Raw genomic sequence first — 22,833 nt, forward strand, 5'->3', positions numbered from 1 at the left:
CTGTGTTTCATAGGGATATCATGAGGAGCAAATGAATAGGTGCAAGTACTTTGAATACTGTAAAACTCCAACCATATCATGCCCTGCTCCAAAGCCTTCATTAGCTTCAGCTGTCAGTCTACTCGGGGACCAGTCCCTCAACTGGAACCCCCATCCCAGACCGCCAGTCTAACCTTATCTAAGCTGTCTTGACACACTGAGAGCTGTGCTACGGAGGAACTTACCTGGCTAGAACTGGAAGCAGGGGGGATACCGGTTCTGTATCATGTAGAAGAGTCTAGTTTAGGGCAGCAGATGGAATGGAAAAGAGGGAGCAGGAAGGACATACATTGCAGAAGTAAAATACAGTGTGTAGTACAGGCCTGGGTAGGTGTGTGTGGATGGATGGGGTAGGGTAAGCTGGGGGACAGAGAGGTCTGAGGGAGGGGAAATGTTTTCTAGAAACGTTTATACATTTATAACTATTTTAAAGAAAGGACTCCTAATAGATTGGAGACCCAAATATTGAGTTTGTTTTTGGACTTATTGAGTTGAAGGTGCTAACAAGTCGTTCAGGTGAGTGGAGATAGAAGCCTGAAGATTGGGGTAGAGGTGTTTTGTGTATCATCTACAAAGAGAAGAGTTCTAGCTGGGGGGGGGGGCACAGACAAGGTCAGCAGGACAGTAGAGAGGAAGAGGGACCCAAGGACAGAAGGTTGAGCGCCGCAGCATTTACCAGTCGGGATGACTAAGGAAAGGCAGGGGTGGAACCGGCCAGTAGTTACTGCCGGAGAAGCCGGGGAAGCACCCTAAGGAAGGTCATAGGATGTGGTGAATGACAGGGTCCTGGTGAATTTCAGAGGAACCGTGTCACTCAAGCGGTAGGGCAGGAGCCAGATTGCAAAGCTCTGGGGAGTTTGGGGCATTAAGGAAGTGTGGGTGCAGTGGACGTGGATTAGCCTTTTAAGAAGTTTAGAGGCGAAAGGAAGGGGGCAGGAGACAGGTTAACTCTCACCACTGACAAAGTGGAAAGTAAAGGCAGGGAAACACAAAGCGGGAGCTGTGAGAGAAAAGTGAGCTTGGTTTTAATAAAGAGAGGAGAAGGTGCTTCCTTCTTAACAGCTCAAAGAATGCTGATAGCAGCCGGGTGTGAAATTGATTTCTGAGGCCCAGCACCAGAGACAGAGGGGCTGGGAGGCAAGTGGGGTAGTAAACCATGATTTAGCACCTTCGCTTTCTCTGCTTATTACAAAACAGGCTTTAAAAAAGTCGCCTGTGGTGTGCCTCAGGGATCTCGATATTGTCTGTGGCCAAGATTCATTTCAATATATTCCTGAGCCATCTCAGCGATTATAACATTGCTTCAAACAGCAGTCAGTTAACTTTTCTTATTGCTGGACATGGTTAATGCGATGCACAGAAATATCATTTCTACCATTAAATAATACTGAGTCATTCTGTAAGAAAAAAAGATTTTTTTTCTTGTTAAAAACAAAAAGATGAGAGACTCAAGATGCTTGCACTTGAAAGCAAAAATTAAATTTATAAATTTATAAATTCTGAAACAGTATTTACTTCTACTTTATCAAGGATTGAGGGTCAGAGAAGGTCTCACAATAATCAAAAGAAAGTATTTCATTTCATATACTAATGAACATTTAATAAGTGGTTTCACTAAGAGCTCCTTAACATTGTCATTTAATTTACGAATGAATGGAAGGTGGTATCACTTCATATGTACAATACTGAATAATATTTTCAATTTTAAAATGCTAACAGTGCAGGAAATTTAGCAAGTTCAAAAATATACTTTCATGAACTTGACTGGGAGATAGAATGAGATGACTGGTACATATGTCTCTAATCACCAATATTATTTCCCATCCCAATACAAGTAGATCTGGACTGTTTACAGTAATGATGAAAAATTATAATTGGCCAAGAAAGATAAGTGGTTATTTTTAGAAAGCCAAAGTCTTTCTTGTAGTGTTTTAAAATAAGGAACTTATACTAAATCTATGCTGTACAGTATTAAAGAAAAAATTGTAGCCTATTATATTTGTGAAATAAAAAATAATTTAACTAGGGAATGTTACAGCAAAAGCTATACTACCAAGGCAAACCAAGGCCGTGCCCTCAATCGTTACTGAGAAAAGACTTAATAGTTTGAAAATATATCTGGAAATCTGAATATTTTAAAAAAAATAACCACTATAAGTTTTACCAGTGAAGAACCATAACACAAGAGTTTCTGTTTTGGTACAAAAGAAATTACATCATGGCCCTGGCCAGGTGGCTCAGTTGGTTGGAGTGTCATCCCATACACCAAAAGGTTGCCAGTTCCATTCCCAGTCAGGGCACATACCTGGGTTGTAGGTTCAATCCCTGGTTGGGGCACATACAGGAGGCAGCCAATCGATGTTTCTTTCTCACCTCTATGTTTCTTTCTCCATTCTGCTCTCTCTAAAAATCAATAAAATTATATCCTCAGATGAGGATTGAGAAAAAAGGAAATTATGTCATGAAAATTATTGATGTAACTATTAGAGAAACATCATAAGAAGACAAAAACATTCTTCCTTAACACTTACATAGGGAGGGAGTAAGCCAATACAGAATTGGAAAAACATCATGTAAGTGAACTTTCATTTATCATTTGGTAAACTTTTGCTTATAAGTATTTACCAATTTTCAAAGATTTAAATAGCATGCATTTATCAATAAAAAGTACAGAGTATAATTTAGCATTTCTTTTTTATTCGGAAGTCCCTAACATTTGACAGGGCTTCTGGATGCTGATAATTGTATTAGTAAAGAAAGAGTCCCAGTAGAGGTTCTTTGTTTCAAGAATTACTTTTTAATTAAACAATTCTTATAACTGAAGCAATAGGATCATCTCCACTTGAATTTCATTTAGCAGTTGTACTGTCAACCCTTTCATATTTTAGCACTTTTATTTTTAAAATAATCATTACACCAACCCTATGAGTTAAATCAAGCAAATGTTCATGTGTCATTTCACAGGTTAGAAACTTATCTGTTAACATGCTTTAATGAGACAGGGTAATTTAGAATCATAGACTTTTTGTGGCTAAGGATGTCTTAGGAAAACATCAGGCCAAAAATTCCTTCTTGTGGAAGAGACTGAATTGAGGCCCAGAGAACTCAGTGGCCTAAAATCTCATAATGGCCAAGTCCCCATCCTCAGTCTATGTCCCTGTTTAGAAGTTTTTGCCGTCAATATTATCCATGTCCACTCAATGAAACATTTTAAAAGTGCTCACACAAGAAAATAAGTTAAACACTAAACATTCACTGAGCAATAATCTCTGTATCATGCCCTGCGTTAGACATTAAGGGTATAAGGCTGAACATCACATAGACCCTATCTTCCAGCTTGTGTCAATTTTTTGCCTCTGTTAATTTCTTTTAAACATCAGAGCACTATGATTTTATTTTTTAGATTTATTTTCACATGGAATCTAATGAAAATATATTCTCTCCAGTCCAGAACCTTTACTTTAAAGCCTGTATCAAAATTTGTTTCTAGTAGTTTTTTCCTGATTAATTCTGTTCAGCATTAATTTTTTCTGTGATCTATGATGATCTGTTCTATACTTATTTTTCGCATTCATGGAAATAGGGTTTGATAATCATCTTCACTTTTTTTATTGGTAGCAGCCTATGGCCTTAAGTCGGGGCCCCCTCACCCACCTATCTGCCTCCCCTCCCAGTGGCAGCACACTCCTCTCCACGTGCTTCCTGAGTGTCGCAGAATAACTGACTATTGTTTACTCAGTGAGGAGGGCTCCCTGGCAGATAGACATCTAGGACTTGGGTTAGGCTAGATTAAGGCAAGATGTGACAGGTTAATAATCATCTTTCAGCTTTAAACATTTGGGCAAATTTAAAGCTGGAATAAAAAGATGTAAATAAGCAAAAATCTGATGTTTTGATTTCATGGGTCTGATTTTTTCTCTTCCAGTCCCATTCTTATATAGTCTGTATCTATCTGCATATCTGTATCTATATCTATCTATATCCCCTTTCTGTCTTCAGAAAATCCGAATGCATGGGAACTCTCGAGAGTGAAAGCTGACAGCAGTTATGAATTAGATGCTCAACTACAGCTTGCTCTAGCCTGCCTGCGTGGATTATTCACTCAGTGACCATGCACTGGGACTGATTACATAGCTGGTGCTCTATAAGGCACTGAGGACTTCTTTGTCATGGCCCCTAAGAAACACACAGTTTATTCCTGGGGATAGATGTGTAAACAAGTAACTACAGTACAATGGCTGACAAATTCTAAAACAGCCATGTGTATAAAGCCCTAGCTCAAAATACACAGGAGAGGCAGTGATTGATTCTACCTGTAGATTAGAGAATGTTTCACTAGATGACTTTGCAGCTGCATCTTAAAGCAGAAGCAGGAGCACACAAGTCAAAGAAAGGAAAAGGATGCGAGGAAGATGGAGAGGAAGGAAATCTAGGCAATAGCAGGGTCATGAACAGAATATCAGAGGTCCCCATGCAGGCTGCTTTGCTAAGCAGTACCCAGTCACTGGAGTATACAGGACATGGGTGATCAGGAGCAGCAGAAATGAGTCTAGAACGTTGATTTCAGGGCCGGTTAGGAAGGGTGTCGTATGCCACACTAATAATTTGGACTTTAACCTATACTCAGTTGTTCTTAACCTTTTTTGGAAAATCTGATGAAAGCTATGACTCCTCTTTTCAGAAATACTATAATAACACATACGCCCAAGCGTTGCACAGTTTCTGAGTCCTCATAGCCCATCCGAATCCATTACTCAGTGCTACCAGCTATAGGGAGTAAACCATAGAGGTCTGTTAGGGAGTGAGCAGTTTAGCTCTGTCTTCTAGAAAGATAACTGGCAGCAATGTGGAGAACAGACTTGTGGGAGGAGAAGCTGAAGGTCAAAAAACCAGATGGAAAAACCTATTGCAAAATGCCAGGCATGAAATCCTAGAATCAGAATTAAGGCAGTGAAAGTAAGGATGGAGAGGGTGGGGATGGGAGAGAGAATCTTTTCAAAGTGAAGTTTATGAGACTTGGTTTCTGATTAAAGGTAGAGGCTATGGAGCAGTCAAATATGTTGTTTATCTTTATCTTACTTCCCCCATTAAATTATCAATCTTCCAAACAGCACCAGGATGGACTCAGGGGAGTGAGCAGAAACAGAAACATAAGCATTGAGGTATTAGACCTTAACATTCATGAGAAAGCAACAAACAGGTCCTCCTGTAAGCCGAGAGGCAGAGCAAGCTCTGGAACTGATAGACAGTTACTAGTAGACACTGAGAATCAAAGAAGGAGCTGTTCAAAATGGTAAACCTGGATGGGGGACAATCATTTCAAAGCAGCAAGTCAGCTTCCTGGCTGCCATCCGGGCCCTACTTACAAGGCTTCCCGCAGCAGAGCGCTTAGCTGGGTGTAGATGCTGAAGAGACCTGTTGATGATCAGCGTGAGTCTACCCGAGGCGAGCACGGTGCTTCTGGGTTCCTGGGAGTCTTGGTGATTTGTTTCACATTGATGAAGGGAAAGTATTAGGACCAAAGTAAATCCTCCAAATGATTTCCTGCCAAACTGCAAAACCTGTAAAACTGTTTCAGTTGTCAAGCGGCTGCTACAGCTACAGCTACAGGGTAAAACTAGAGGGAAGTGTTATCTATTGAAGATCCAGAGATATGGTCATTGAGAGAACTATTGCTTTTGGACACAATTTATCTCCTAGTAAGAAAGAGGGGGTTGGTGAGACATATCAGAATTGGAGTACAGAAGAAAGCCCCAGAACTTGAAACTACTTGGAAATTGTAAATAACTAGAGAGAGGCCTCTCCTGCCCGCTCTCCCTCTTTTTTTTTACCTCCCTCACCCCACCACAGCCCCATGCTTATTCCACATCCTCTCTACATTTTTGAGAAATAAACGACAAACTTCCAAAGCATTTCACCATCTATTATATGCAACGTGGGGCAAAAGTAGGTTATAGTTGTCCATATGGAAAATAATACAATAATTAATTAATAATAATACAAGAATGAACTCTGTGTTTTGTGTGTGCACAACTGTGTCCCACCCTGTATTTGTCCAGATCTCTTTATCTTCTTTTAAATGACATGCATAGGAATTATTGCAGTGATAACTGTAGGGAGCTCAAAAACAGGAAACATCATCCCTTCCCTCAAGGAGTTTGCAGCTTAACTGGGAAGATATTTGTTACATACAATGATAATCTGAGATTATTCTAAGTTTTATTCTAAGACTTTATACAAAGTCTTGTTCTAAGTTTCATTCTGTACTAAATCTTGTAAATTAATAATGCATGGATGCAATATCAGATGACTGCAGATTGAGCAAATTATTAAGATAGTAGGAGCTTCAGTATTTTTCCCCAAGTTCCTTCTCTGGGCTCTCATATCCCTCATGATCACCAGCCACACAGGTCACTAAATTAGAAACAAAACAAAAAATGAAAAATAAAAAAGAGGTAGTAGGAGCTAAATTGGGAATAAGTGATTGTTAAAAATTATTGCAGTTTCTACAGGATACAGTTCTCCTATTGTACAATTTTCCTTTGTGAAAGCAGTGGAAATACTGGTTTCAACCTTCTAATTGAGCAGCCCCTGGGTTTATGAGTTCAGCTGTTATTGTTGTTATTATCAAGCAAATTACTATATTGGAAAAGGAAAACCAGGCTGACAGTCTATTTCTAGTATAAAATCTCTAAATCTTCCAGTATCAATAGATGATAGATAGATAAATAGTCTGTAAGATATACCCCACACACAACTGTGTATATGTATACACATATATGCATATGTATACATATGTTTTCATCCAAACTTAGAGTTTGAAATCTCTGTGAGAAAAAATGCATACTGATATTTATATTAATATCCTATTAGTATTACAACACAGCAGAGTATTTCTATTGCCTAAGTTTAGCTTTTAGAGTAACAGAAACTGACAGTGATAGAATATTTTACTATGCCTTTCCTTGAGATAAGCTGACTCAAAACAGTCCACTACCAGTTGCAAATTTCCTGAATACTAATGTTTGCTCATATTAGCAATTACTGGTTTTAATCCCACTGGCTGTGAAATTACGTTCTGGTGGAGCTCTCCAGATACCCAGTGGTTTCTCAGCAGTCCCCAGATGAGCTGTAATCCAGCCTTGCCCTTGGATAAAATATAGGAAAATCAAGTTATCATCATTCTGAAGTGAAAATCTTACTGAAGCATTTGACATTGAGCTGACTCAGGTTTTGGTTTTCTAAAAAATTATGAAGCTGTCTTAATTCCATTTCCAAGTTGTCATTCCTAGATTGGGAAAGAATTCTCAGGACAAAGTAATTTTTTAAAAGAAAAGCAGCAACGTTAGTAGTTGTTCTATAAAAAAAATTATGCACTGATAAATACTGTTTAAAATGCAAAGGAAGGTGAAAATTTGAAGCTGAGCGGCACAAAGGATTGTCAGATATGTATTAAAAACCTGGCTCTACCAGGTACTAGCTGTGTAGCAGGCGGTGTGTGTGTGCATGTGCGCACATGTGCGTATGTGCATATGTATGTGCATTTGTAGCATGAGTAGAGAGATAAAACAATGAACACTAACGTGCCAGAAACTCCACAAGGTACTTTACATATGTTCTCTCTGTTAATCTTCATAATCTCTCACCCTAGTAAGAAAAGTATCAGTGTCCCCATTTTACAGATGAAGAAACTGGCTCAAAGAGATCTGACAGTGTGCCTAAGTCAAGTTCACTAGTGTATGACTAGTAAAGTCTGTCCAACTCCCAGACTGTGCCCTTTCTCCTGCGCCAAGATGCTGGTTGTTCAACTTCTGTGAGCCTCGGTCCTCTTATTTGTAAAGCAAGGGGAAAAATTTCTAACTTGACACGGCTCATTGTGAATATTACATATGATCATTTGTGTAAATTCTGGCACACTTCCTGGCACATAGATACTTAGTAAATCCCAGCATTTTTCCCTCCTCACCAACCCTCCAGGTTTAGGTGCAAAATAGGCTCCCTAACAGGAACATGAAAGGGGTGTGCCCGTGTGTGTGTGTGTGTGTGTGTGTGTGTGTGTGTGTGTGTAGACACAGTGAAAGGAAAAGGAAGACAGGTACCCAAAAGGCCTTCCTTGCCCAGATAGCTTTTACACCATGTTACAGGATTGACTTTTCTCCTCAGTAGCAGGGGACAGGCTTCAGGCAGTGGCCTCTGAAAGACCGTGCGCTGTGTCACTGGCAGTTCATCATATCCCCCAGCAGTGCAGCTGTGATAAGAACCAGATGATCCGAATTTCCCCAGCAAAGCCAGCAGCAAATATCTGGGAAGGCTCATGCCTCAGTATCCACACACACTCTGCTCTTTAAGAAAGTACATCAAAACGCTAATGGACTTTTACAAGAGCCCAGTTACTGCTTAACGTCTGTAAGCTCTCAGGAGCAGGGAATCACAACCCCTGCCACGTACAGTTGGCGGCAGAACCAGTCTTCCAAGTTGTTATAGAAGCCAAGGATTAGATAAGATTTATAGAGACCCGATGTGTGTAGGGGAACTAAAAATGGAATCTGCAAATTCATTTCCAAAACTTGGTCCGTGGACAGGATGTTTCTGTGTGTAGATTTCTCCACTCTGCATGGGCACACCACAGGAAACACGGTTCTCTCATCACCGGAGGACTCGCCCCTCTTTTTAATTTAGAGGTGTGTGACATCCATTTTATACAGTCACATACACAGCTCCAGATGGCTTAAGCTAAATGCTGTCTGTCTGGGAGGAGAGAAAAACCAGAGACGCAAGTGCCTTCTTGCTGATCTTGAAACAGTGAGAACCGTTCTTTGCCTCGTCCCATAATCCATTTGCTACCTTTGAGGATCTGTTGATGTCTGAAAAACACTTTGCTTATAACATAACTTCATCCGTTGTATGATTTCAATTTTACAAAACCTATCATCCATTTCCTCAGCACCTACTTTCGTTTTCATTTAGTTCTATATAGCTTGACCTCTTCTTACATTTGGAAAAAATATTTTCCAAGTACTCTGCGTATGTGTGTGTGTATGCCTAAGCAGATATAACTCTAGAGTCTTTTTATTGCTAATTTGTGCTTCATCCTACAACATCTTTCATAAGTCCTTGATAACCTGTCCAGGTTCCAGTGAAAGCGGTTTCTGGATAAAGTGGCTCATAGGAGGTCATTCTAAGGTTAAGTGTCTGCTGGGCAGTGAGGTGCAGGGAAACTATTGCTGCATGTCATTACTCAAAGTGTTTAACTACTTGTAGCTGTCAGGCTTGAAGTTGATCACCTGAGACTTGGTTGCTGCATTTGGCTCTGAAATCAACCACAAAACTATCAGATGAAAACCACATTTAGATAAGCCAGTAATAGTGAGAAAATGACACCATTCTGAGGTTGGTGGATTTAGAGAAGCTCTTTTAATCTTCTTCTAATATTCCTAGGAGGTATTTAATGACCTGTGGCCACAATCTACAGGCATACCTCCGAGATATTGCAGGTTCAGTTCCAGACCATAGCAATAAAGGGGATATGGCGATAAAGTAAGTTGTAATCTTCTTGCTGGTGGAGGGTCTTGTCTTCCATTTGCAAAAAAACCCCACATCTGTGAAGGGCAATGAAAGCACAATAAAACGAGGCATGCCTGTATATTGCATGCAGTTGGCACTGGCTGAGGGGTAGAGCCACTTAAGTGACCAGGGGCAATGAATGGATGGAACTGGGTCGTTGAGTTTTTAGCAAGTAGTAGATTTAGAAGTCGTCATCAGTGATACATTCAAAGATCATCACGTGAGACCCAAAATCTAGAAATAGACTTTTTCTAAATTGAATAACTCAAGGGAAGGATTCGATGCAATTCAAAATTCACACTTTTAAAAAATGCTACTGTAGAATGAAGAGGACTGCACATTCCAAAGAAAGAGAGAAACAAGCATGTGTCCCACCTGGAGAGCCACAAGCATTGTTTATATCGAAGGCCCTTTTAAAAACTGTAATAAGCAAGTACTTTTATTTTTTTTTAATTCGTCTGTATTATTGAAAGTATTACAGATGTCCCCTTTTTTTCCCTTATTGACCCCCTCAACCTTGCCCAAGGCCTTCACCCCACTATTGTCTGTTAGGTGTTAAATGATCTGAAAGGCATTACTGAAATGTCATTCTGGGTTATAGATGTAAAAATCTGGCACAGTTAAAGAAGAGGAAAATCAATTTACATTCTCTAACATTGAACATGGATTCAGTTGAAAGGAATTGTTAGTTCCAGTTCGAGAAATAGGTCCATGACTCACTTCTGGGTTAGTGTACAATCTCTTTTAGAGAAGTGTGGGCACTTGGTAAGTCTAGTTGTGTTGCAACTTGTGACTTGTGATGAGGTGAGATGTTTAGGCAGTGAGAGCTCACCTTAGAGCCATTGTAGTGCCTCTTTAAACAGGGTGTGAAAAAAAATCAAGCCACTTTCGCACTGAAATCAAAACAATTTGCCCCTCTAGAGAAACAAAATCTCAATTATACATTATTTCCTAAGTATCATATCCACAGAACAGCCGGAGAGAACGCCCCCTAACACGCCGCCCCAGGATTTGGCATTCTGGTGTTCTTATCTCACATGGAAATGAAGTTCACATGGGAAAGCCTCATGTGGAATTTTTTTTTTTTTTACAGTTGTAGTAATTGGATAGTATCACTCATCCTGTTCATTTTAATTACTTCACGAATCCCAGCATTTGTGATGCTGGTTTTCATCTCAGTAATATTTAATTTTAATAAAATGAAAGAAACTGGATTATACAATGTGTGTCTGTCACACAGATAGTTACTGCGTCAGGCAAGTACTCTCTCAACAGAACCATCGTCCAGTTACACATCGCAAACAGCAAGGGAGCCAGGAGATGCAGTTTGAACTTTTTTAATATCTGAGGAAGAATTTAATGGGTGTATGGAGAAGAGGCTTGGTCTACTTCAATGGCAAAGAGCTTTTTGGTCTCACTATTTAATTAAGCTCTGGAAACAGAGTACCCCACATTGCCATGATTAGAGACTGACTTTATTAATCCTAAACCTCAATAAATACTTCCTTTAGAAAGGACGGGCTTTGTAATAACCAGTGTGTTTCTGTTACCCATTCTGTGCCACCTCAAACTACTGGCAGGTCGTATTACCAGGCCAAGCAATGTGCAGGTCACTGGGAGGTTCTGCTGTGGGAGTCAGGGTTTTCAGGGAGATGACACCTTTAAGAGTGCAGTGTCTCAACTGAACTCAACAGGAAAAAAAAGAAAGAAAAACACTTTTACCGTCTCAGTATACCTCCTGGAACCTTTCTGGGTCTGTATGTTTATAAATGATGTTAATAAGTAACTTTAAATAATAATGTTAGCCATAATAGCATCTAATGCTTATGCAGTGTTTATTATTTAGTCTCTATGAGCTTTTTGAAACGTATGTCTGTACTTACTTTTTTATTATGGTATAATATGCGTAATATGAAGGTTACCATTTTAATCATGTTGTGTATAGTTCAGTGGCATTAAGTATATTCACATTGTTGTGCATCCATCAAGACCCTCTATCTCCAGAATTATTTTTATCTCCTCAAACTGAAACTCTGTGTCCATCTCCTTTCTTCCTGTCTCCAGCCCCTGGCCATTCTAACTCTTGTCTCTATGAGTTTGACTGCTCTAGGTACCTCATATAAGTGGAGTCATACAATATTTGTCTTTAGTGTTGGTCTTATTTCACTTAGCCTAATGTGAACAAAACTTCAATCATGTTGTAGCATGTGTCAGAACTCCCTTTTTTAAGGTTGAATGATATTCCAGTATACGTTTATACCACAGCTTGTTTATTCATTCACCTACCCATGACATTTGGGTTGTTTCCACTTTGTGTGCTTTTTACATATTAACTATTTTAACCCTCATTATGTCTCAGTGATGTGGGCATCTTCATCACCCCCATTTTATGATAGGAAAACCACCTGAATTGTAAAGAGGCCTCAGCTAGGGCACCCTGGGGCCAGTGTTCCACCCTGGGCTAAGCAGGCCCACACTCCCTGTTCTCAGCCACTCTCTATCCCTCTGCCCTTTCAAATGACTTAAGAATCTAAATAAAACATGCACTGATTAGCCAACCCTTGGTACAGCGCTCTGAGGCCAGGTTTCTGACAATTTGTACCAGTTTTAAAACTTCCAAGAAGTCATCAGTTTGACAGCTGAGCCCCATAGCAACTGATTTATAAAGAATCTATTACTGCAAAATAAATAGCTTTCTGGGGACGAGAGGATGTTCTTTTCTTTTCCAGAGTCCACTCCTGTTTGGATGATACATCCTAGGTAGGGCATGAGAAAGTAATTTAGAAATGCTAATAAGAGCTACCGTTTGTGAGCCTACTATATGCTCGCACTTGCCTTATATCATCTCAAGTTTTCACATGCTTTGTGAGCAATTACCCTAGCGTCGCTCCTGTCCCATGCTTCCCTGGTATTCTTCACTGCCTGTGCTCTCTCTTCAGGGAGAAAACAGAACATGAGGTTGTCATATTGCCTAACATGCGCCTTTTCTTAAGGGATTGTTTTTTACAAATATAGTTTTAAAATTTATTATTTGTCGTATGTATGTCTTTGATTGACATGAGAAAATATCACCTTAAATGCTCAGCTATCACTTTTACTTTATCCAGTGAAATAACTTGGCCACAATTTATATTAACTATTTGTGGAACTATTGCTAAGGATTGAGTTGTGTCCCATTCCCCCCACCACCTCCCCATTCTATGATACGATAATATTTGGAGATGGGGCCTTTGGGAGGTAATTAGTGTTAGATGAGGTCATGAGGGTGGGGCCCTCATGATAGGATTAGAGCCCTCATCAGAAGAGACACCAGCGAGTTTACACTCTTTCCTTGCAAACTCCAAGCGGAGATGATGTGAGCACACAGTGAGAAGGCAGCCTTCTGCAGCCCAAGGGGAGAGCTCTCACCAGGGACTAACCATGCTGGCACCCTGGCCTCAGACTTTTAGCTCCCCAAACTCTGAGAAAATTAATTTCTGTTGTTTTTAAGCTAGCCAGTCTGATATTTTGTTATTGCAACCCAGAAGACTAATATAACTATATAAATACATATATGAGATAGTCTCAATTGATAATAACATAGTGATTACAGGTAATACTTGTTACTACTTTACTCTGAAACTATTCCTAAGCTAAGTTCATTTAGCTAGTCCTTCTATATGGTGTGTGTGTGCAGGTGAGATAGCATCGTTAAAACATTATTTCTATTTCTATTCTATAGAATGAGAAATTGAAGTGTGAGGAGGTATTAAGGTAATTGTTCCAGGACACAGAGTAAAAAACAGAATCCATATCCAAACCAGACAGTTTCTAACTCCAGAGCCTGTTCTGTTAACTATGGTGTAGATTTTATCTTTGGCTCTTCTGTATAAGAAACGTGAAGCTCAACATCATGTCTGTACATAATGACTTTCCTTACAGTAAATGCAGTTTCCACTGGGAAGCCTGGCAGTAACAAGCGTGTCGAGCTGTCTAAAGCCAATCTCTACTGAAGTTACTCCATGCAGTTACTTTAATGAGCAAATCTGAAAACTGAGAATTGTCAGTTGCATAAAACGTTGTTCGGAAAGGCAGTACTGGTATGCACATGTCGAGCTCCTCAGAGCAGGAGCATCCCTGAGAGTGAAATTTCTCTTCACTAAGAGACAAAGAGTAGACGCATGAACTCTGGCCAAAACTGTGACTTTATTGCAATTTACCTTCCACTCACCCAGATTCCTGTTTTTGGCCCCCTTTTCCATTTGCTCTCTTAGTGCAATCCCTTGCCCCCTTTAGTCATTGCCCAGGGTCTTTAAGCTTAAATATTTTTTTCCCCTGACATATATACCTTATTAAATTAGAAAGGATCCGATGCATGCTTTCAGCCCCGGAAAGCCCACCATGGTCAGATAGGCCACCACCATCTTAGGACATGTGTCTCAAGGTTCACTGGGGACGTGATACTGACCACCCTCTTGTTTCTCACAGAGCTCCAGGACAACTCGCTCTGAGGAGGACAGGGACAGCCTGTGGGACGCCTGGGGCTCATGGAGCGAGTGTTCACGCACCTGCGGTGGAGGGGCCTCCTATTCACTAAGGCGCTGTCTCAGCAGCAAGTAAGTCCTGTCCCCACCAGGGGCTTTTGTAAGGTGCCGAGGTAGCAGGTTCGCGACCGACTCTTGTGGTTGGGGTTATGCAGAGCACTTTGTTGCAATCAAATCCAGATGAAGGAATGAAAGGAAGGTACATGTAATTAAAATGTCTATCTTCAGCTAGATGTTGATATACTCATGTATTAAGCTATATAGAATTTGTCCTTTACCAAGCAAATTTTGTTATGTGTTTTCATGTTAGAACTAGGAGAACTTATTAATAGAAATGGATCTAGTACCTTTAGCTCCATAATATATTATACTTTTTGAACCATGCTAACAATTATGGAGACACCAATAACAACAGTATGAACATTAATAAGGTTCATGTTGGATTCCAATGTTACCAAGTCCTTTGCCAATGAATGGCAAGTTTTTTTAGATGTTAGAATGACCAAAAGTTTCCTAAGGTCATTCAGTTTAATGAAGGATGGGTTTGGATTGTAAGAAGATTTGGAAGAATGGACATGCAGTGGGAATCGGAGCATGAAGAGTGAAAGTGATGACAAAGGTGGAAATGAGAGTGGTTAACTAATGGTTTCTCAGCTGCAAAGAAAAGGCCTAAGGTGTTTCAGTGGAAAGGCTTTACTTATAGTAGTTCATAGCTACTTCTTGAGTTGTGTGGTCTATGACTAGATTTTTCTCCAAACTATAAAATTTAAAGTACCCTGGTAATATTTTTCAATGAAAGATTTTATTTCGCAGTGAAAAGTGTTATATGTGGCAAGTAAGTGGTTTGATCAAAATTATTGCATATTATAAAACATGAAACAAAAGAAGAAAAAAATATACACCTCTGATACTTCTAGACTTTTCATAAACTGCAGAAAGTGGTGAGATGTAAGGTTAGGAAAATGGCAACTTATTCTAATAAGAGTGAGGACTTCTCGAAGTCAGGGTCTGAGTCATTCCTTCTGTATTCCCCAGGCCTGCCCAGGGTCTGACAGATATTAGGAGTTCAACAGATGTTTCTTCAGTGGGCGTATTGATAACTTTAGACCATTTTGGTTCCAGACACAGGTCTCAGTGGTATACCCTGGAAAAAAATAGCCAAAGGGCATGTCTTGCAAGAAACCAGAGCAATTCTGGTATTTAGCTATTCTGATGTTTGGGTCTGCACTGAAGATGGGTCTGTTGGATTGTATCCAAGTTTGTTTCTCTTCTTTGGAGGCCAGCTTCATAATCAAACCAGATCCCCAAGCTGATAAGAGTAGACCTTTCATTTTTGTGCTTCACCTATGCTCTTAATCTTGAACATCGCACACGTCCTAAATCTGCACTGCACAATGCTACGTGGTGATAGCACTGAGGCATAACTGATAATAAACATCCATCAGTAAAGCCAAAATGTACAAATTTGGAATGTCCCTATTATGCAGTTCTTTCAAATTAGCGTGCTTCAGTGTTCTTTAGGGATGAGCCAAAACATGTGTCTCACAAAGCTAGTGAGAAATGCATGGGAACTGTCATGTTGGCTCAGTGAATGTTACACTGTGAGAATCTTTTATTGAGTGAGAGGCTGAGAAGAAGCCACTTAAGGAATAAATTAATATCACAAGTAAAATTCTGTCATTCAGCGTTTTACCAAGTATTGGTGTTATGTGAGGTTTAAAAATACCATTTTTGTCATGTGGTAAATTAAGACTCCAGTTGTTAAGATTTTTATTACAATACTATGGAAGATATCAGTTGTCATCTACTTATAGTGAATTGCAAAAGTAGAATATTAATTCTAAAATTATAAATGTATAGAATACATATCTCTAATTGACTTTCACATACGTTCAGTAAATACATACTGGGCTAGAAAGGAAGCTATAAAATGGGGAGAGGAGTGAACCACCCATTCTTTAGGGACTTGATGAAGGGGGGAGCCTCCAAACCCTTGGTATTTCCAAATCTAGCAAGAACATAAAGAAGTATTAAAAGAACAGACTGAATGGCTGAATTGAAGTGTGTGTCATTTTTCTCAAGAGAACCAGAACAATACAGCTGAGCACATACTGACCTCACCACACAGCCCTATTGAAGAATGGTGTCAAAATATGTGCTGGAGCACAGATACATAATCCTGTTATGATTTTTTAAACATGCACATTGGCCAAAGTAAGTCACCTGGCCAAGCCTAGAGTCAAAGTGAGAAACCAAAATTGTTACATAGAAAAGCATGCCATGTAGGGAGGGTGAAGGGTCGGGAACACTTTTACACTCTACCATGGATGGTCTATGGCTTTCTTTTTTATTTTTTTAAGGCTAACAAACTTAATGGTTTTTCTCTCATCTCCTCTACCTTAGATTTAGGCAGCTGAATTCAATTCAGTCACCTTATACTCTTAGGAAAGATCAGAGGCTATGAATGTATGTGTTCTTAGACCCCCCTCCCCCAGCAGGTGACTGGAATGTGTGTGTAGTAGCCTATTGGTAAGCATTCAAATTCAGCCCAAATAAATCCCATCCACCTGCTGAATTAACCTGCCAGGCCAATTTCTTAGCCCTGGTCATATGCTCTCTTAGGTCACATTTAGTCCTAATATTTTTAAGTCTATCAGCTAATAATTATTCTATTCCCAACATGATAGAACTGTAAAGAGAGCTAAAATACCCAGTATTATTGAATAGATAACTACTCAACTTCTGGAGTTAGTTATGTTTCCTGATGGATAGGGAGCTTGTAAGGTGGCTTGGTTAACCTTCTAGGCAGAGAACATATTCTCTGAGTGATTGTTTGATGTATACAGGGATTAAAAAAAAAAAAAAACAGTGGAGGCAAAGCAGTGAAAATACAGACAAGCATTAAATATTAAATCCTTCACTCTCAACGGGCAGTGCCTAATGCTGGGGGGAAACCACTGACCCAGGGAGATACTGAGCAGAAATCTTTCCTTGGCTTCTCCCCATCGTTTTTCTGAGGGTCCCAGAAAGTAAGCAGTGCTTGATTTTCCGCTTCTGGTACTGGAGCATTGATAATCATCTTTACCTACAACCTGGTTTGAGCACTAAAGGAAGGCACTGTGTAAACATATCTACAGCATTTACTAATTTCTGTAGCATTATGTTTTACTGTGTAACTCTGCTGATTCAGCTCTTGCTAATCTTGTATCACCAAGTGGTACATAATGTCTGCTTTTACCTTATTTTTAAATTAGAAAACAGATTATACCTACTTGTACTTTATGATGGTTCTTTATTTTATTTCAAGTGAATTAAATAATGTACCCAATACTGGAAGAGCTGCTTCTTCTTCCCCTTTCCCACTAAATACTCTGAAATAATAGTTTCAGCAAATTCATTTTTCTAGTTGACCTACCTAGTGTGTGTTCTTTAGTGGAAACAGTCCTTCTTCAACCTAAATTAGTTAAGCATATTTTTAAAAATTTGATACTGAAGATCTGTCTCTGAGAGCTCTAGGTTTGTCTTCAGCCAGTTAATTTAGTTCTGCCCGTAAGGATTTCCAGATGCATAAGGCTCTTAAGAACAGTGTGTTTTGATGTGATATATACCACTGTAGCAGGTCTATGCCAAGACCGAGGTCAAAGGGGGAAACTGCTCCTTATCTGAAATGGCAATGGGTCAGATAGCTGGATGCTCTTAAATGTGATGTCAAACCATTGCATTGGTGGCTGAAGAAGATTTAAAGGTATTTTATGACCTTTTTTAACTTTCTGAAATGCCAAATTAATCTGCATATTAGTTAATAGTATGGATTAATAAATTAATACATTAAAATATAAATATTCTGTTAAATCCCAATGGATTAGATGAAGGGCTTGTCAACTTCACATATACCCAAAGAGCAAAAAACAGCCTACCTAGAAAATATGAAAGCACTTTTTAAAAGTTAATAAATTTTGAATTGAATAAAAAATTTTTGTGTTGAATAAAATTATTGGATACACAAAAGATAAAAATCACCGCACTATGGAGGTGCCTAAAAAAGTAAGATTATGACATTATTCCAAAGGGATATGGCTGCCACAGTGGTGTCAATATAAACACAGAAAAAATAAAATAAATAACGTCAAGAAGTCTTATCTCACAGGAATGGGGAAGATCATTCTAACCACCTCATTTCATAATAATTGAACTAAGGGAATGTAGGCTAACCTCTCTGATTTTTTTTATTGCAAACAATTTTTCTCCAATAAAAATATTGATACATAACACTAACATAAACTTTAGTTTGCAATTAATTTCTATACCATATAATAATAAATACCAAAAGAAAAAATTTGATGTTAAGATCTAGCTTCTTAAACAAATATTTTTTTTGTTATCTCATCTCTGTCATAACATCTAATTAAGACTTGTTTCAAGACGTTTTAGAACTTTCAGTTCAAGTGAGCCCCAAAGCAGGATTTATCTGTTTTTCTTCATCTAGTATTGCAATGTTATCAACCTTGTTTTCCTTGGAAATGTTTGAGTTTTTGTTTAAAGGAAAGATATACAAGTTCAGAGTGGGTCCGACTACTCATGTCTTTTATATGAGGTGGTCTTTTCATTGTGTTAAAGGAGGCTTCACATTTTGGAATTTATGTTTGAGAGTTTGCGGTTGCCTTCCTTTTACTTTTTGGGTCAAAGCCTAGTCTAAATGTATTACTAAGACTTCTAATATTCCAGGTCATATATCTTAGAGGAATGTTTTGTTCCAAGACCTGATCTCCTTTCAAGGAGGAGAATCCACTAAGGCCAATGACTGAATGTTTGGGACCAATTTATGGCTTGGTCTATCCCATAAACCTGTTTGTTGGAATAAAAGATGGTTGAAAATGTGTTTGGTGTCCATAACCTTTACTAGCCATATTGGGATTCTGTAACTATTGGCTGTCTCTTTCTGTTTATTTAAACATTCCTTATTTGGTTAGTTCAATTGCCTTTCTGAAGTTTTTATTTCTTCAAAAAAAAATTTTCCCTTTTACTACTTTATTGTGATATCTTTGAAATGTAAAAAATATATATTTAAGGTTACAAGTTAATGTTTTGATATATGTATACATTTTGAAAAGATCACCTCAATCGAGCTAAATAATTTATCTATCACCGCTACATAGTGCCTGTGTGTGTGTGAATGTGTATTGAAAAAAATTAATTTAAAATCTCTTTTCTTAGCAAATTTCAAGTATACAATACAGTATTGTTAACTATTGTCACCATGCCATATATTAGATCTCAAGAACTCTTTCATCTTGCATAACTGAAACTTTGTACCCTTTGACTAGCATCTCCTCATTTCCCCCTATCCTCTGCCTCTGACAAACCACCATTCTACTCTCTGTTTCTATGAATTTCACGATTTTAGGTTCCACATATAATGAGATTATGCAGTATTTTTTGTGTGTTTGTCTGGCTTATTTTATTTAGCATAATGCTTTCCAGATTCCTCCATATTATCACAAGTGGCAGGATTTTCTTTTTTGTTAAGACTAAATAATATTCCTTTCTCTCTCTCTCTCTCTCTCTACCACACACACACACACACACACACACACACACACACACACACCCTGCAAATATTCTTTATTCATTCATCTATTGTCAAGATACAATTAGGTTGTCTCCATGTCTTGGCTATTATGAATAATGTTGCAGTGAAATGAGTGCAGATATTCATTGAGATCGAGATTTCATTTCCTTTGGGTATATATTCCCCGAAGTGAGGTTGCTAGATCATATAATAGTTATATTTTTAGTTTTGTGGGGGACCTCCATATTGTTTTCCATAATGCCTTTACCAATTTACATCTCCACCACCAGTGTACAAGGGTTCCTTTTCTCTACATTCTCGCCAACACTTGTTACCTTTTGTCTTTCAGTAATAGCCATTCTAACAGGTATGAGCTATATCATTGTGGTTTTGGATTTGCATTTTCCTGATGATTAGTGACATTGGCCACCTTTTCATGTGTGTATTGGCCGTATGTCATATTTAGGAAATATCTACTCAGGTCCTTAGCCAATTTTTATTGAATTATTTAATTTTTTATAATTGAGTTGGAGTTTCTTTCATATTTCGGAAATTAAGCCCTTATCTGATGTACGGTTTGCAAAGATATTTTCTTCCATTATGTATCCTGCCTTTTCTCCCTGTTGAGTGTTTCCTTTGCTGTACAGGATATTTTGGTTTGATCTAGTTCTGCTTTTCTATTTTTGCTTTTGCTGCCTATGGTTTTAGTGAGTGTCGTAACCTAAAAACTATTGCCAAGACCAATGTCAAGGAGCTTTTCCCCTGTTTTCTTCTAGTAGTTTTCAGTTTGAGGTCTTATATTTAATCTTTCATCTAATTTTAGTTCATTTTGGTACTTGGTGTGAGATAAGGGCCCAATTTCATACTTCTGCATATAGATATCTAGTTTTCCTGACATCATCTATTGAAGAGGCTATCCTTTCATATTGTGAATTCTTGACACCCTTAACAAAGATTTTAATGGTTACATATGAGTTAACCTAAACATATTTCTGGACTCTATCCCGCTTCACTGATCCGTATGTCTGTTTCTATGCAACACCATACTGTTTTGATACTGTAACTTGGTAACTTAGTTTGAAATTAAGAAGTGTGATGCCTTCAGTTTTATTCTTCTTTCTCTGGATTGGTTTGGCTATTTGGGATCTTTTGGGGTTTCCTATGAATTTTAGGATTGTTTTTTCTATTTCTGTAAATAATGTCATTGGGATTTTGATAGAGAGTGCATAGAATCCATAGATCACTTTGGGAGTATGGACATTTTAATAATATTAACTCTTACAATCCATGAACATGGTATCTATTTCTATTTATGTGTCTTCTTTAATTTCCTTCATCAATGTTTTATAGTTTTCAGGGTATAAGTCTTTCATCTCACTGGTGAAGTTTATTTTTAAGTATTTTTTATGCAATTGTAAATGGAATTGCTTTCTTAATTTCCCTTTCAGGTAGTTTGTTTTCACTCTGTAGAAATGCCACGAATTTTTATATGTTAACTTTTTATCCTGCAAATTCATTGAATTTATTTATTAGTTCTAACAGGATTTTTTGTTGTTGTTGAGTCATTATGATTTTCTATTAATGATCATGTCATTTGCAGAGGTGATTTTATTTTTTCCTTTTCAATTTTTATAACTTTTACTCCTTTTTCTTGTCTAATTGCTCTGTCTAGGACTCCTGAATTTTGTCAACTGCTTTTTCTGCATCTAGTGATATGATCATGTGTTTTTTATCTTTTATTCTATTACTGTGGTGCATCACATTGATTGATTTGCATGTGTTATATTATCCTTGCATCGCAAGGATAAATCCTGTTTGGTCATGGTGTATAATTCTTTTAATGTGCTGTTGAATTCAGTTTGCTAGGATTTTATTAAAGATTTTTGCATACATGTTCTTCAGGGATATTGGCCTATACTTTTCTATTCTTGTAGAGTCTTTGTCTGATTTTGGTATCAGAGTGATACTGGCTTCATAAAATTAGAAGTGTTTCCTCTTCTTGTATTTTTTGAAAGAGGTTAAGAAATATTGGTATTTTTTTTTAATTTAGTAGAATTAACAGATGGAAGAAAATAAAGATTAGAGCAGAATCAAATAAAGTTTAGAAAAATGTTTAAAATCAACTAAACTAAGAGTTGGGGTTTTGTGAAAAGATAAACAAAATTAACAAATCCTTGGCTAGATTAAGAAAAAAACAGAAAAGGTGCAAATAAATAAAATCAGAAATGTAAAAGGAAATATAACAATAGATAACTCAGAAATTAGAAGGATCACAAATGACTATTGTAATAATTATATACCAACAAATTGGATCACCTAGAAAAAAAATGGACAAATTCCTAGAAACACATAACTTTCCAACACTGAATTGTCTTAATTTTTGTTTATTCCCTTAATGTTTATTGAACATCTGTGCATTAGGCAAGTTCCCAGTTATCTAAGGATAAAAAGCCCAAGGGGCAAGTTTCTCCTCTTGGGAATTTGCCGAACTATGACGTTTTTATAGATTTTTCTGAATTTCTTCTAATTATAGTTGCAAGATATTTTAAGAACTAAGAGTTTCATCCAGCTCTCTAAATAGGTAATATACCTATAGCAGTGATTCCTAACCCTAGCTGTACTATAGAATCACCTGAAAAGCTTTTTAAAAAATCAATATAAATATCTGGGCCCCAGTGAAAACCAGTTAAATTAGAATCTCTGCGGTTGAAGCCCTGACATCAGTAATTTTTCAAAACCTCTCCAAATTATTTAAATGTGTATCTAATAGAAGAACTGCTGCTCTATTAAAGGAGATAAGAGTGAAATGGTGAGGTTTGTCTCCAGTTCTCTGGAAATTTAGAGGTTGGGATAATGAAGAAAAGAAGGAATTTTCTGATAAAAACTATCTTTATGTTTAAATGCCTTTATGTTCTATGAAATGATCCAGTCTGCATCATGGGCACCGCATGTCAGTACACAGAAGTGATGATTGCCCCTGTGCTACTGTGAGCCAAGGCAATGACTTTCCTGAGTAGTTATCCAGTCATCTAGTATTAGTCAAGATCAGTCCTACCCAAAGTGGCGAGTGGACTGTGATTTCTGACCCTTTCTTGCATTCCATTATTAAGCCTATAAACATAGGTGAGCAAAAGTAGA

At 38.0% G+C, this 22,833-nt stretch overlaps 1 protein-coding gene across 1 annotated transcript in view; it reads left to right on the forward strand.

Annotated features, from left to right (window-relative positions):
* The window catches only part of ADAMTSL1 (ADAMTS like 1), a 368,021-nt gene that overhangs the window by 16,533 nt on the left and 328,655 nt on the right, over positions 1–22,833 (forward strand). The window contains exon 2 of the mRNA XM_081151642.1: positions 14,071–14,198. Coding sequence (XP_081007768.1) covers positions 14,071–14,198 — 128 coding nt within the window. The remainder of the gene's footprint in view (positions 1–14,070; positions 14,199–22,833) is intronic.

This window comes from Miniopterus schreibersii (assembly GCF_964146895.1).
Source record: "Miniopterus schreibersii genome assembly, chromosome: 11".
NCBI classification, from domain to species: Eukaryota; Metazoa; Chordata; class Mammalia; order Chiroptera; family Miniopteridae; genus Miniopterus; species Miniopterus schreibersii.